Below are 15,778 nucleotides of genomic sequence, written 5' to 3'. Positions count from 1 at the left end.
CGAGGGTAAAGTTACACGAGAGTTCAGTGGCATGAGGGTTCAGTTGCGAGGTGATTCAGTTGCAAGACGATTAAGTTGTACGGTGGTTCAGTTGCACGGTGGTTCAGATACAGTGGTTCAGTTACACGGTGGGTCAATTGCAATGGAACCGTATTGGTTTTTAGCTTGAAAAGGACTTTACATCAATTCACAGAATCCAGAAACTCTACAAATGTTCCAGAATCTTTGCTTTTGCAGCTGGCATGTAACTAAAGTTTTCCATTATCGAATAGTAGATGTATTTTTAGCTTGAAAGGGATTTTACATCAATAAACAGAATCCAGAAACTGCATAAATGTTCCAGAATCTTTGCTTTCGCAGTTTCCATGTAACTAAAACCGTTTATCCTTCCAGTGCACAACAAATCTTGATCAAAAACATACAGTAAACCAACTACTGTTGTTTGCTTTTGAAGTTTGTGTGTAACTAAAGCCTTCCAGTATCCAGTAATACAGGTATTTTTTAGCCTGAAAGGGATTTTGCATCATGGCACAGAACCCAGAAACTGTAAAAATGTTCCAGAATCTTTGCTTTTGCAGTTTGCATCTATTTAAAACCTTCCATTATCGAACAACAAAGGTATTTTTTACCTTGAAAAGGATTTTACATTAATCCACACTGTCAACGCCCATGAGTTCCCTACAACGCCCATTAGTTCCCTAGGGAACTAATGGACAACGCCCATTAGTTCCCTACAACGCCCATTAGTTTCCTAGGGAACTAATGGACAACGCCCATTAGTTTCCTAGGGAACTAATGGACAACGCCCATTAGTTCCCTAGGGAGAGCAGTAAAGGACCAACTAAAATATCTAACCAGAAAATGAAAAAAATCATTAGTCCCCCCCCCGAAAAAAACTAATTTAATTATAATGTAAGTACTGTTTTGATCGTTTGTTTATATTTTAGTGTTTATCGTTGAATGTCTTACCAAAGCGAATGTTTCCGGATATTTTAGCCTATAATTATTTAACATACTTTGTTTCAACATTAACAAATATTTGCTGTCAACAATTTTTTAGCAGCAAATACAAAAGAGGAAACAAACATTTTTACTGATTCCCAGCTGCCGCAAATACCCAATTCAAGCCTGGTAAACTGAATCCCTCCTGTTCAGGCAGGGATATAAAAAACTGAATAAACACATACAGTAAACAAACAGCTAATCTATTCAAAATATACATTCAAAATCAGTTACAAAATAGTTTTGTAAATATGGATATGACTGGAGGCTAAACTTAGCCAGAGATTCAAGGCTAAAATGAAAAATAAATAATATATTACATGGTCTGAGATTGAAGCTGATACCCGGGTATGCAAAGTTAGATGTGCTTAAGATGATAGAGGACATTAAAGGTTAAATAGTCGATAACTGGTAGCGATTAAATCATTAAAAATTGGTAACCAGACTTTACTAAATAATTTTGTCTTTATGAATTATCCGTAGTTTCCGTATTCAAATTAATCGAATAATTTGATTTAATCAAATTATTCGATTAAAATGCAACATAATTACTTTTAAAGCCTGGTGAGAACTTAAAATCCTTTTATATCCTTAAGAGGGCTAAGCAATTAAGACTACTAATTCATTAAAGATTTTACTCGATTAAAAAATAGAATAAAATAGACGACTGTAAGAAAAAAAAAATTGGCAAAGACTTAATGGCAGTAGGTACAATCACGATGACATTTAACACCACCAACGCCACATCTGCAGCCACCGGATACATCACCTTTCCCCTAAGAAAACAAGAAGTTGAGTTTTTTTATAGTAAGTAAAAAAAAAAAAAAAAAAAAAAAAAAAAAAAAAAAAAAAAAATGTGGATGACTTTAGTTTTCAGAACAAATATCAATGGAATATAACTCTATTTGAAAACATATTCATCCTAATCAGAAATTTCGGGTTTTAATTGAAAAAAAAACATAATTAACTATACTTTAATGCTACAACCTTAAGTTTACAGCATTAAGCTTTTCGCTTTCAGAGAGGCCTAAGACTTTTATCATAACTAGAAAAATAAAAAAGTCAAGGAATATATTAAAACGTAAAACGAGGACAAATTAAATCGTAAGGAAATCAAATTCAAACGAAGAGAAATTAATATAAAATAATAAACAAAAAGTATGCTAAACTAGACTCTATAGTCCAAACCAGTGGTGCTGATATCTATTTCATAGCCTTTCATAAAAGAAGTGTAATGGGGGTTGAGGTAAATAATTAACCTAACTAATCAAATGGCAACAAAAATAAAACAAAATAAAACAAAAAGTAATTACACAAACAATAAGACTTAACAAACAAACTGGATATTTCAAACCTTATATAAAAAAAAAAAAAAATTAAAACAACAAGGAACTTAACTAGCCAGTGGAATTGTTTAACCTTAAGTTCCTGGTTGAACTTAGTTGAAGTAAAGATTTTGGGACTGCTTTAATTTTTAATTTTAGTTTCAAAGATCCCATTTATTGTAGGTTTTATTCCGTTTATATGCGTAGCTTGCTGAGGACGGCTCTTGAACATCAAACCAAAATATTCTTAAAGTTTAAACAATTCCCCTGTCTCAGGTAAGTTCCTTGTCGTTTTACTTGGTGTTGTTTTATGATGGAAAGGCAGCGTGGCCTTCGTTGTTATTTATTTCAAACCCACCTAGAAGCTAGATTGTCATTTGCACCATACTAAAAACAAATCGCACAGTTTTTGCACAAGTCTAAAAAGTTGCACAAGTCTGAACAGTTTTTGATATATTATAATGTAACAGAAACAATAAAATACCTGAGACAAAGAGGAATTGCGTGCCTTAAGCCCCCAAACCAAGCTGCCATTCGCAATTTACTTTAAACGAGGTTTTTTTAGACAATGTTTTCACAGTTTGGATCAAACAGTAAGTGGTAACGAACTGTAAGTAAAGAGCGACCCGGCTCAATGGTAACCGAAATTCTAAAAAATGGAATTTTGATACCAATAGATACATCAAAAGAATCAAATTATAATTCTAATTTTAAATATATAAGTTTTATCAAGTATAGTCCTACCCATCAAAAGTTAAGAGCCTGAAAAAATTTGGCTGATTTTAAAAAAACGGGAAAAGACAACCTAAAAGTTATAGAACCTTAATGAAAATCACACCATCATATTCAGCGTATCAGAGAACCCTACTGTAGAGGTTTCAAGCTCCTATCTAAACAAAAATGTGGAATTGTGTATTTTTTGCCAGAAGAGAGATCACGGATGCGTGTTTATTTGTTTTTTTCTCTCCAGGGGTGATCATATCGACCCAGGGGTCCTAGAATATCCTGGGAGGACTCATTGGAACGGAAATGTTCTAGTAGGCTCATCCGAACGGAAATTAAAAGTTCTAGTGCCCTTTTTAAGTGACCAAAAACATGAAGGGCAACTAGGCCCCCTCCCACGCTCATTTTTCCCCAAAGCCACAAGATCAAAATTTTGAGATAGCCATTTTGTTCAGAATGGTCAAAAATATGATAACTATGTGTTTTAGGATGACTTAATCCCACGAAGTGCCCGGGGAGAGGGCTGAAAGTTAATAACTTTACCAAATGTTAACATATAGTATTCGTTATTGGGAAGTATACAGACGTTTTCAGGGGAGATTTTCTCTGGTAGGTGGGGGTGGGTGGGTCGGGGTTTATATGGGAGGATATTTTTATGAAGGAAGTCTTCATGTTATATTCTCTGAGGCCAACCTGACTCTTATACATGATAATGGTAATAAGCTTACCTAAGCTATGGATGTCAGGTATTGTGTTATCTTGGAACGATAAGTGTTCATGGGGGAAGGGACATTGCGAGTGAGGGGGCGACGGAATTCCCATCATTATTAAAGAAAAAGATCAGAAATTAAATAAAAAAAACAAGTTTTTCAACTGAAAGTAAGGAGCAACATCAAAACTTAAAACGAACAGAAAATATTACATAGCCTATATGATTGGGTTCACCAGCTAGTCAATACCTCGCTCTTTAAGCCAAAGAAATTTTAGTACTTTCATAAGAGCTATTTATTCTAATTAACGGCCTTTGTGATTAAGACGTCATTTTTAACGAATTGGAACAAAATTCGAACTTTAGCTTAAAGAGCAAGGTATTGAATAGGGGGCGAACCCCCTAATATACGTATTAAAAATCAATGAATATAGAAGTTCGGTACGTAAGTTAATTCGTAAGTAAAATTAAACAAGTTTCAAGAAAGCCATTTAACCAAAAAAATTAATATGCAACTTTTGTTTTAATTATTAATGTACGGTGAGCCAAAATCAAAACCTGCATTAATTCAAAAACGTTCAAAAATTAAATAAAAAAAAACAAGTTTTTTTAACTGAAAGTAAGGAACGACGTTAAAACTTAAAACGAACAGAATTTATTCCGTATATGAAAGGGGCTGTGCCCTCCTCAACTCCTCGCTCTTTACGCTAAAGTTTTTTATTGTTTTAAACAATAAAGTCGTGAGACAGAGCCAAACTTTGGCTTAAAGAGCGAGGCGTTGTGGAGGGCACAGACCCTTTCATATACGGAATAATTTCTGTTCGTTTTAAGTTTTAACGTCGTTCCTTACTTTCAGTTAAGAAAAAACTTGTTTTTTTTATTTAATTATTGATAAGATTGATTAGATATTCTACAAGTTCAGATTAAACAAAGACCCATTGTCGCAAAACAGAGTTTAAAATGACTACCGTCATTTTCAAACCCGGCTAGAAGCTAGAATGGCGTCTGTGCTTTTATGAAAATGAGTTAACGAGTTTTCAATATTTAATGACTTTTATTTTTCTTTTATTCTACATAAGAAAAACAAAAAAATAACAAAAATAAAGAGCAGGCTCTACTTCATAAAAATAATCTTGTATGTTGTAATAGATTGCATGCATTATTGATAGCGCAGGACATTAGTTTGTATATTTTGATTTCTCTAGTAATCCAAAGAAAATAAATGTCTAAAGGAGCACGGCCAGAGCCCTCCTCAGGACTAAAATCTTCTCAGATTATTTACCACTCCATCCTCCTCACCACAACAAAAAATTTGAGGAACGTGCCTGAGTATGCTACAGCGAGTGAGAGAACATCGAAAGGATTTGACGTGGGTTTCCATTTTATTTTTATCAGTAGTAAATAATTAGAACGTATAACTTTTAAGCAATTAGCAATTGTTATTAGTGATCCGTAAATAATAACTTGTAAGTATTATGAAGAAAGTAAAGCATTTACTAAATTTTATTGAAAACACTTCCTTATTAACGCAATAGTTACATGGCACGGTCCGATTACGCGAGGAGACACTATGCACCGATTATTTTAAAAAACAGCTTTGTAAGACGCGGCGTTTCCATTATTAATGGTCTCCAGACGGGTGTTATCTCGGTAAACCCGTCTGTTGATTCAAGGAGGTTCAGTTGACACAAATATCGGGAGAAAAAAAATAGGTAAACGATCGATTGGTTGAATTTCACGCACTTACTGTCTTAGCATCCTGGTGCCACGAACTTACTTACTTACTTACTACTTACTTGTACTTGTTGCACGTTCAAGCCGCATCCAGACTCATCGTGGCACCCAGCAGATGACGACATGTCTCCTTCCGTCGGTTCCACTCAGGGGTGGCAGGTCCCTCCAATTCCAGCCCCTGGTGATCTCAGCGACGGTCGTATTTTAGAATCCCCCGATTGGCTCCAGATCAGACTTAACTGTTGCTAGCCACGTCTTCTTTTGGCCTCCTGCCCTCTTCTTCCATGCAGGTAGTGGTAGACATTTGACGCATTTTTTGCTTATTCAGGCCTTGTCTTCTTGATAGGACGGTAGCTAGCATACTTCTCGACGAGAGAGCTATTCTCGTCGCATCACATAATACCGGGGATGCTGTAGCCAAACTTTTCATCATCATATTTGTCATCATTATTGAGCGTTTCTTGGGGATAAGGTACATCAAAAGGCCTAGTCTTGCGGTCACCCGAAGCGCGTTGCCAATCACCTTGCTCGGCGTGGAGCTCAGTGATGTTAACACCCCTTCACCACTTTGAGGTGCGCTAGCGGATTTCCTATACTACCTATAGATTTCCTATAGGGACGGAAGGTCAAGCCTCATTGCCTGGATGCCCACCATCGCCGTGGAAATTTGCAGGCTTAGCTTGCCCTTTGCTCCCACCTAGAATCAGCAATAGGCTGTCTTGAGAAAAAAATCTTTCAACTATGATTTTATCCACGCCACCACGCCACGCCACCACGCCACCTGCTGTACGCTCCACGCCACCTGCTGTACATCTTGGGTCGTCGCTTATTACACCACGTATTACATACTTTCACTAAGTCACGCCTATTTGTGCCACACCTCGCACACTTTGTGCCATGCATGGCCTTTTTCTGTTTTCCCATTTAGTGGGTGCCACCAGCTGGAAACGACTTTTGGAAGTGACCCATTCCTTTGATTTCTTAGGCTAAACACTAAACATAGATTGGGTCGTACATCTTGGGTCGTCGCTTATTACACCACATATTACATACTTTCACTAAGTCACGCCTATTTGTGCCACACCTCGCACACTTTGTGCCATGATTGGCCTTTTTCTGTTTTCCCATTTAGTGGGTGCCACCAGCTGGAAACGACTTTTGGAAGTGACCCATTCCTTTGATTTCTTAGGCTAAACACTAAACATAGATTTATTTTACGCGTAGCATTTTGGACATATGATCTCACATGAGCATTTAAATTACTTTCATAAAAAAAATCAACACCACGAAGAAAAACAGAATCTGAAGAAATATTATTAATCTCATTTATATCAATTCATGAATGCTAAAGAATGCACAACAAGTAGTCTGTGGCTTAAAATACAACACCAAAATGATAACTCATGAGGAATGGAATAAAAGCAAAATAAAATTATTTAAGCAGCAGCAATGAATGATGGAGAAAACAATAAAAATAAAATTAATCCAAAAGAAGGACACAGAGCAAATAGATACTTGAAAGTTTGCAAATGGAAATTTCCAGCTATATGAACAAAAATAGTAAAGGTTTAAAGGCCAATAACAGGCATGTATGACTAAATAGCCTTAAAACCCATTCAGGTACCTATAGGCATGTACACAGGGACAGCCTTTAGGCCCCCCCCCCAGTATCGCAATTTTGTAAGATTTATTCTATATCTTACTAGATTTTTGAATGAATCACACTTTCTTTTTTTTTTAATTTGGCTTCCTCCCTCAAAAAGAAGTTCTTGCTTGCGTGTCGGGTTAACTACACAATTTTTACTTGAAATTGACTGAGCATTAGTCAAAACGAAGCCCATTCCCTTATTTTTTACTCACATATACTGGTTATTGTTTAGCAAGGAATATATAAAATGCAATACTAACCCCCGGTCCCCACCTTGGACCTCTTGTAACCCAGCATATCTCTGTGCGACAGGCAACGCAGCGAATCCAATCACAGCCCCATTTTCTTTTGATCAGAAAAGCATTGCACTGTGGGCAAGGCATGCCTTCTCCATTTGATTGCAGTTGCTGTAACAATAAAATTTCATTAAGCCCGGTCTTAAAAGGAGTAATAACGGTCGCAAGCATTTTCACCTTTATTTATTACGAGAAGCTTTATAGTAGATTTTACTTTATTTTAATTCATTTATAAAACGATTAAAAGAGACCACGCCCTCTCGTCCTTCTCAACAAATGACCATTTTAAGCCTGTGACGAGTGTTACCTTAATATTAAAATCAATAATAAAAATAGAACAACATTCCCTTAGTGCTAGACGTGGTATTCTCTTATTAAACAACGCAAGCCCCTACGCCAACAAAGAACTTTGACGTTCAAAAGAATGATTCAGTAAAATAATGTCTGGATAATTAAACAAAAAAGATGAATTTCTTGTTTCGACTATAAAGTATCAATATTCCGAAAAACAAGGTGTCCATACCTTTTTGTTGTTGAGTTTTAAAAAGAGGTTCAAATGCATATTAGTCTTAAGTTTTGAAAACTGGTGACACACATTCTCTTTTGTTTTCATTGGAAAATTATCTTTTGTTATTTTGGTTTTATTTTATTGCTAGGGGGGCTTTCTTATGATCAGATTGGTTAATAATCAATGAAGAATTTTGACAAAATAAACAAAAAAATAATTTAAAGAACAAAAATTTGAAATCTAAAAATAACTAAGTAATTTATATTCTCAACAGCAAAACTATTTTGATACTCTTATTGGAAAATGAAAAGCAAATTGCTGGCTGGTAAAAATTCATTGTTCAAAGAAAAATTGCATGTGTTAATCAAAATTTTCCAATTCGGTAACTTTTTATTATGATTTTTATTTTTATTATGAAGCTCGTTGAATATTGATTTGTAGCTTGCTATTCAAGTTCAATTCCATTTTTAGAATTTATTTCAATATTGATTTTAGTCATTTATGACCTCAAATTTGGAAGAAGGAACACATTCGACAAATATAGGTAACAAATTAAGTAATATATAGGTAATATAGGTAACAAAATAGGACTGTCTGGACGCAAAAAAATAATGGTAAGACTACAATGCATGGTAAGTGCTACATACATTTTCTTTGCAGGAAAGGAGCGGAGGGACAACCTTGGAAACACACCTTCAAAGGGAGTTTGAAAAAGGGTTTGTTTTGTAAAAAGTTAGATGTTCTACCATGATGTTGCAAAACGTTGCACTTTTTGAATATATACTGTTTGTGTCGAAGAGAATGGGTAAATACAGGTCTGAATATCCTTCTTTTTTGTGAGTGTCTGAGGTTGGCAACAGGAGGTTGGAAGGTTGGAAACAATTCTTCCTTTTCCTTTTAATGAGATTTTTCTGCTATACAGTGCATTCGGTGAAGTAGTTTTTGTAAGTTGAACAGTCTAGTTAATTTAACTCAGTTTCTTTTATAGTTTTTGGACTTTCATGTCTCACACACCTTCTAAGACCAGGTTCAATATTTTGAAAACCTAGTAAAAATATCCCTGTTGCATGTTTACGCGTAAATTATTTGTATTAAGTTGGCGATCGTATCTTGAATATTTTCAGTTGTAACAATCCTTCCTTTTCCTGTTAATGAGGTTTCTCTGCTATACAGTGCATTCGGTGAAGTAGTTTTTGTAAGTTGAACAGACTAGTAAATTTAATTCAGTTTCTTTTATCGTTTTTAGACTTTCATGTCTCACACACCTTCTAAGACCAGGTTCAATATTTTGAAAACCTAGTAAAATCTCCCTGTTGCATGTTTACGCGTAAATTATTTGTATTAAGTTGGCAATCGTATCTTGAATATTTTCAGTTGTAACAATCCTTCCTTTTCCTGTTAATGAGGTTTCTCTGCTATACAGTGCATTCGGTGAAGTAGTTTTTGTAAGTTGAACAGACTAGTAAATTTAATTCAGTTTCTTTTATCGTTTTTAGACTTTCATGTCTCACACACCTTCTAAGACCAGGTTCAATATTTTGAAAACCTAGTAAAATCTCCCTGTTGCATGTTTACGCGTAAATTATTTGTATTAAGTTGGCAATCGTATCTTGAATATTTTCAGTTGTAACTTTCTTTTTCAGGGATCAGCAACATTTTTAAATAGACAGCCATAATGAAAATATTATTACTTAAACTGAAACAGAAAGATTTTTTCGTACAGCGAAATTTCGTACAGATGTCGAATTCTACTTTACGTAAAAAAAAAACAGGGTAGATACACTTGTTAACATTTCTCAACTCAATTTTTCTTTGACGAACAAATAAACGTTCAAATGGGGATAAGTCCATATATTAGACAATTAAAACCGTTGCAAAAGTCAGGGTATTTCTACCACTGATGACGACTGTTGTATATATGGTCGAAATATACTGACTTTTGCATCTGTTTTCATTGTCTAATAGATGGACTTATCCCCATTCGAACGTTTATTTGATCATCATAGAATTGCTGTGCTGTCTTGGAAAAAAATTACATGTTTGAAGGTGTTACGTCGAAATTTTTCTTCGAAACTGTGTCAGAAGAATTTTAATACTAATTAGCATTTTAACACTGGCTAATCAAAAATATGCCGCTATCCTTTGTAATTTGATGAGTACCAGCTGGATATTTGTCAGCTATTACCAGCTACAGAGAAAGCAGTAACACTTGATGTCTAGCTAACGTGACGTCCGTTAAGTTAACGCTTACAGGCAACGTCTAGACCCGGGATCTTGTGGTATTTACCCCAGTTAAACTTTGCAAACATGGTCAACTGTCATAAGTAGAGGCTTACTTCCGTCACCATATAGAAAAACTTCTCAACATGAACTACAAGATTTAATCCTACCTGAAGGTACTGTTCGTTTTTCAGCACATTTTCATCAACATTTTTCATTTCTTGGTATTCTTCACAAGTCTGTCCTTCATGAATAGCCTATAAAGAATATGTAAAATTGCTACTAGACTGTCACAGAGATTGATCATTGTGAATCTGAGTTCAGATCTTAACCCTGTTTTTGCCGTATCAGATAGATTACAGACCCAGTTTCAGATATATGCAGTTGAAACCTTATTTTTAATAGATTTGAAATCCATTATTAATAGATTTGAAACCTTATTTTTTGGATTTGAGTTCAGATTCCAGTGTCTCAATATAACTTATTTTTACAGTTTAACCGTTTTTACAATTGTAACAGAAATGTGGCTAGTAATTTGAATAAATTAGCAAAATACTGAGTTAGACTATTGTAAAGAGATTATTACACAGATGGATGAATAGGAATCTGATCTCAGGTTTGAATGCAGGATTTTGTCCTGTTGGATAGATTCCAATTTTGTTTCAAATTTGGACAATTTACACTAAATAAATGTGAAACCGGTTCTTTTTGATTTGAATTCAGATTCCAAAATTTCAACATTGCCAATTTTTGATAGTTTAATCCTTTCTTTTAACCGTGATTGAATTAGGGAAACTCCGAATTTGACTACTTAAAAAAAATTCTTGTTCTTCAACGGTTATCTGATTTGTGTTGTGGAAACTATCGTTGGAAACAATTTGAAAAGACAGAAAGACAGAAATACAGTGAAACAGAAATCTAAAGTCAAAAAGAAAATGCAAGTTATTTCTACGCTCAGCTCCATAAATGTGGGCCATAAGTCATACTTTTTGCAACAGTTAACGTGACCTTAGAACTAAAAGTCTAATTTAAACTGCATATGTCTTGGATCTTTTAGTTTTGAAAATAATATGAAACTAGCCTTAATGAAACTAGCCTAGTATGAAACTAGCTTTCACCTTGCATTGCACACAGTTTTTACTTCCACAAACTGGACAGTTGAAAGTGAGTATGTCTAATGTGTCACATATGCACCAGCCATGACAGTTTTCTTTATTACATCGTACAGAATCTGAAGAAGCAGCAGCTGCTAGTTCAAGAGATCTCTGCAAATACAGCTCGTACTCTTCAGGGTTTAGTATCTGAAAAAAGTTTCATTAGAAGTGAGTCAAAATTTTACGAATTTGTTGTGTTTTTCGTTATTTTAGGTACAGTATCCTAATAAATGCTTAGTAATCTCGGCCCAACGAAAAATAAAGTAAATTAGTAAATACTTTCCTGTACTATAATGTTGCAAGACATTCCTAATCATATTTCATTTTAATGTGCCGGCTGGAAGCTGATTAGCTGGAAGGTGATAAGTTTCAACAGGAAGAGAACTGCTCTCAGTGCTTTTAAAGTACTCTTAAGGTGTGATTAATACTGACTAATGGTTCGTTTATATATTGCGGAAATCCATGCGGAAATCCGTCCGTTTCTGTTCGAACTATGACTAAAATAACGCTGGTTTTTAAAGCAAAGATTTCAAATTATTGCAACAGCGTGACCTATGTTCTTACCCTCTTCTGAAAGCTGTTGGAGCAATAGAGAGCCAAATGACAGTGTTTTTCTTACAGCTTTGGTGCGCATACAAGCTGCGGTAGTCTTTAACCAAAGTTATAAGATCGTGTAGTTTTTGATAATCCATACTCACGGTTTTATTCATATAAAAACCTTGCCAATATTCCGTCCTGATTTGACCAAAACTTTGCGGAAAGCTAGAGATTTTTTCTAGCACGAAAACGGACGGAATTTCCGCACGGATTGCTAAATCCGCACACATTTCCACAATGTGTAAACGAACCATAAGCATCATATTTGCCTTTAATGTGATTTTAAAAAATGGGAATTTCTTATATATTCAAAAAAGCGTGAAAAAATCATACTTACTCAGTGTTAATCGCACATTAGAAGCATTTTCTAATTTTTTTTCTGAGACCAGTTCTCTTTCTGTTCAAATTAAACAGCCATCTCTTAAAATTAAGTTAAAAAAAAAACAAGTTTTTCATTTGAGAGTAGGGATTAACATGAAAATAAAACCGAACTGAAGTTATTCCGTTTACGATGTGGGCTACCCCCTCCTCAACCTTCATTCTTTACGCTAAAGTCTTAAAGCTCTTCAAAATACTTCTCATTCAGCAGCAACTCCTGCAGATTAAACTCATCCAGGTTATGGTTCAGCAGTTCCTCTTAAAGAAGTGACAAAAAGTGAAACTTTAATGTAAAGTGGGAGGGTTCAGGAAAGCTAAGCCCCCTTCGCTTTCCTGAACCCTCGCCTTAACCCTTCGTTTTCCTGAAATACGGAATAATTTCTGTTTACTTTAAGCTATAATGTTGCTGCTTACTTTACTAATTGAAAAAAATTGAGAAAAATTAGTTCCACATAAAATCAAATATTTTCGTCATTATATAAGAAAAATACTTAAGAGATCGCAATCTCAAAACATCACATCGATCAAATCGAATCACAAGCATCACAAAAGACCAATTACCACCATTACGCTGCAATAAAGACCTGACCTGGCAACACTTACACTGTATCCAAGCCATTATTTTGTAGTTTGAGCGTTTTTAGATACTTGTATTCTCTTGGAAAACCAAATAATTAAGTAAATTCAGACCGAATAGGCCCTTAATTTGCCTATAACCCTTCTTGTCTTTTTGTATGATAAACATTTATTTGATTTATGTTGTTGAGGTTGTTTATGTAATGAGTGAAAGAAGTCTAAACACTTCAAACAGCAAAAGTTTGGGGTTTTGTCTGATTTTTAGACTTCAAAATGCATTTTTTTTTACGGGTTTTAGCGTATTAATCTTTCAATGAACTAATACGTTATTTTTTGGAAGTAAAATGTGTTTCAAATAAATAGTTCCCAAACAAATAGTTCGCAAAGGGCAACTTTGTGGATCACGGGGCATACATAAACGTTTTGGTAGAATTTGCTGAATCGACAGGTCTCCCCTTCTCCATTGGCCCACCAGTTTAAATATACTTATGATAATCTTTAGATTTCTAAAAGAACTAGATTTATTTTTCCTTTCGTATTATTAGCAGGGCCATAGTTATAAAGAAAGAAAGAGGAGTATTTTACGAAACCCAAGACTTTTTTAGTGAGTTATCTTAAAATGGTGCTTTTAAGGTTCAACCGACTCAATACGTAGGAAGGCAGCCTTTTGGATGAAAAAAAGGTATCTTCTATAGCAAACACAAAATAACCGTCTTTTTAATCTCCACTCGACATGTCTACGAACCCCTACGATTTCTTTGTTAAATAATAAAAAATAAACAGGTAACACAAATAGATAGTCATTAGAACAGATACTTTACACTACAAAAAAAATGAAATTTGTAAAAAAAAATCAAACAATAGTCACTGATTGGAGGTCATTTATTCAACAAAATCACTATCCTGACAAATTTTTACCGGGCCAATCTACCTGAGGCCAACACAGCTGCGGACACTGTTCGTCCACCTCAATCTATTCAGAGCTTTATTCTTTAATCTCTTGCTTAAAATCCCTATTTGCTTAAAATTCTTTCGTATGACCTCTTCCCCTTCCAATTGAAGGATATTTGACTTTTCGTCTGGCCTCAACTGTATTCTGAAAACGCTCAATATTTGTAAGCCTCATTCGGTACCCCTCATTACTAACTCTGAACCTGCTTAGTAACCGGAACCGGTTTATTACACATTTTGAGCTATTTTCATCTATAGTCTTAGAACTTGAGACTGAATCCCCCTTTCGTAATGCGAAATGTACGATCTACGGTCATTTTAACGATTATCTACAAATATGCAAAGAAAATCATCTGGATATCGTCTAACATTTCTTCTTCAAGCTTTTGAAGCACCCACGCCTACCAACTATGCTTGACCGCTATCAACTAGTAAGATGCATAGCTATTAACAAGAGTAAATAACAAAAAGCAACTAAAAAGATAGTAGTTCGCAACATTTTTAAGTAGAAAATATATTTATCCCATAAAAAGTTTTTTACTACATTTTTCCCTGATAGCGTGTCATTTTATGTAGTTTTAATTATAAAATATTTCCAAATATGTCCATATTAATCTCCTAATTTCGCTAAAATTCTTGCATTCTTATGATATGGTTAGTAAAATAACAAACTTTGAAATGGAACTTAATAAATAATCGGTGAAAGATATTTGCATCAAAAGCGAACAAGTATAAAACTAATATACGCTTTCTGCAAATATAACATGTTTTTGGTTATACTTTGGTTCTGGCTAATTGAGCCAATTAATATGCCACCGATATCAACGATTGACAGTGAATAGTGGCAGAAGATATTGGTGGGATTCAACCTCCGCAAACCTCGCTAAATACCACATCTTTATTCATTTTTGTTTCTGTTTTGTGGGCCAGAAATAAATATTGACTGGTCTCTGCATATTACTAGTTAAAATTATATAAACAAATAATTATAAAATAATACAACTCATTGCCTTATAATGTCACACGAGGCCACCGAAGCAGCACAAGACTACATGAGTTTCTTGGCTGTATTTACCTTGAGGATCTCCATTCCTTGAGTGCCTTGCGAGACACCGGGTTTAAGCACAGTTTGTTTAGTTTCCAGGTGCGGCGGCTTTATCCAATATGATTACACAAGGCATTGACACAACATGATTTGTCTCGTTAGAATCAGCTTAATAAACAAAATTAGCGTAGTGTATTCGAGTGTTTGTCTCTAATTAAATGTGATTTTTTTTTTTTACAAGCCTACTATCCCTTGGCCACAGGTTAAAAAAGGCTAGCCCAAGGTAATCCATAAAGATAGTTTCTATTGAAAGTCATAAGACAATAATAGTTAAGAGTTTGATTTTTACTTACTCCTCGAACTTCTCTATCTTGGAGGTAACTAGGGCAAGTAAAAGTATTATCTCGGTATGGACAAGGAACTTGAGGCTCTGCTGTCTGTTTGACCATCTGTACCAGGCATTCCCTAAAAGAGTTGTTTCACTTGAGGAAATGTGTTAGCACCACTTATGTTACTAACACTAAAATTACAACTCATTATGCCCTCTGACAGCTTGCGGCCAACAGAATACCACACGCTGTTGCTCAACCGCAAAATATTCAGAGCTTCACTCGGTACTTGTATAATATAGCGACAGCACTTTGTTCTTGATCTAATATAAAACCAATTTTCATTATGCACTCGGAGATAATAATCTTAGCATGAGTGAGATAAATTACTATGCAACATTTTTAAAATAAAATATTTAATATATAGAGTTAGTTAAATTAGGTATTTAATACAATGCGTTTCGTGTGGCCTGCTTTCCATAATTCTGTTTTGTATTTTCCATAATTTTGTCACTAAATACTATATTTTCATCATATTTTGTTGTATTTCAATATGATTAACCTAAATTCACTTCTTGAATGT

General features: G+C 34.7%; 1 protein-coding gene across 2 annotated transcripts in view; it reads right to left on the bottom strand.

The window, feature by feature from the left end:
• Positions 1–1,244: 1,244 nt before the first annotated feature.
• The window catches only part of LOC148947254 (uncharacterized), a 77,968-nt gene continuing 63,434 nt past the window's right edge, over positions 1,245–15,778 (bottom strand). The window contains exons 7-11 of one of the 2 annotated variants that reach the window (XM_089096955.1): positions 15,220–15,331; positions 11,284–11,466; positions 10,336–10,422; positions 7,402–7,548; positions 1,246–1,778 (exon numbers count right to left, since the gene is read on the bottom strand). In XM_089096955.1, the coding sequence (XP_088953081.1) occupies positions 1,698–1,778; positions 7,402–7,548; positions 10,336–10,422; positions 11,284–11,466; positions 15,220–15,331 (610 nt within the window). In that variant the 3' untranslated portion in view covers positions 1,246–1,697. Of the gene's footprint in view, positions 1,779–7,401; positions 7,549–10,335; positions 10,423–11,283; positions 11,467–15,219; positions 15,332–15,778 lie in introns of both variants that reach the window. The other variant, XM_089096956.1, reaches the window with a different exon arrangement.

The sequence above is a fragment of the Artemia sp. Qi Xiang Cuo genome, chromosome 11 (assembly GCF_049724085.1).
Source record: "Artemia sp. Qi Xiang Cuo chromosome 11, ASM4972408v1, whole genome shotgun sequence".
Taxonomy (NCBI): domain Eukaryota; kingdom Metazoa; phylum Arthropoda; class Branchiopoda; order Anostraca; family Artemiidae; genus Artemia; species Artemia sp. Qi Xiang Cuo.
The sequence above is the reverse complement of the archived record's forward strand: the minus strand, read 5'-3'. Positions and strand labels throughout refer to the sequence as shown.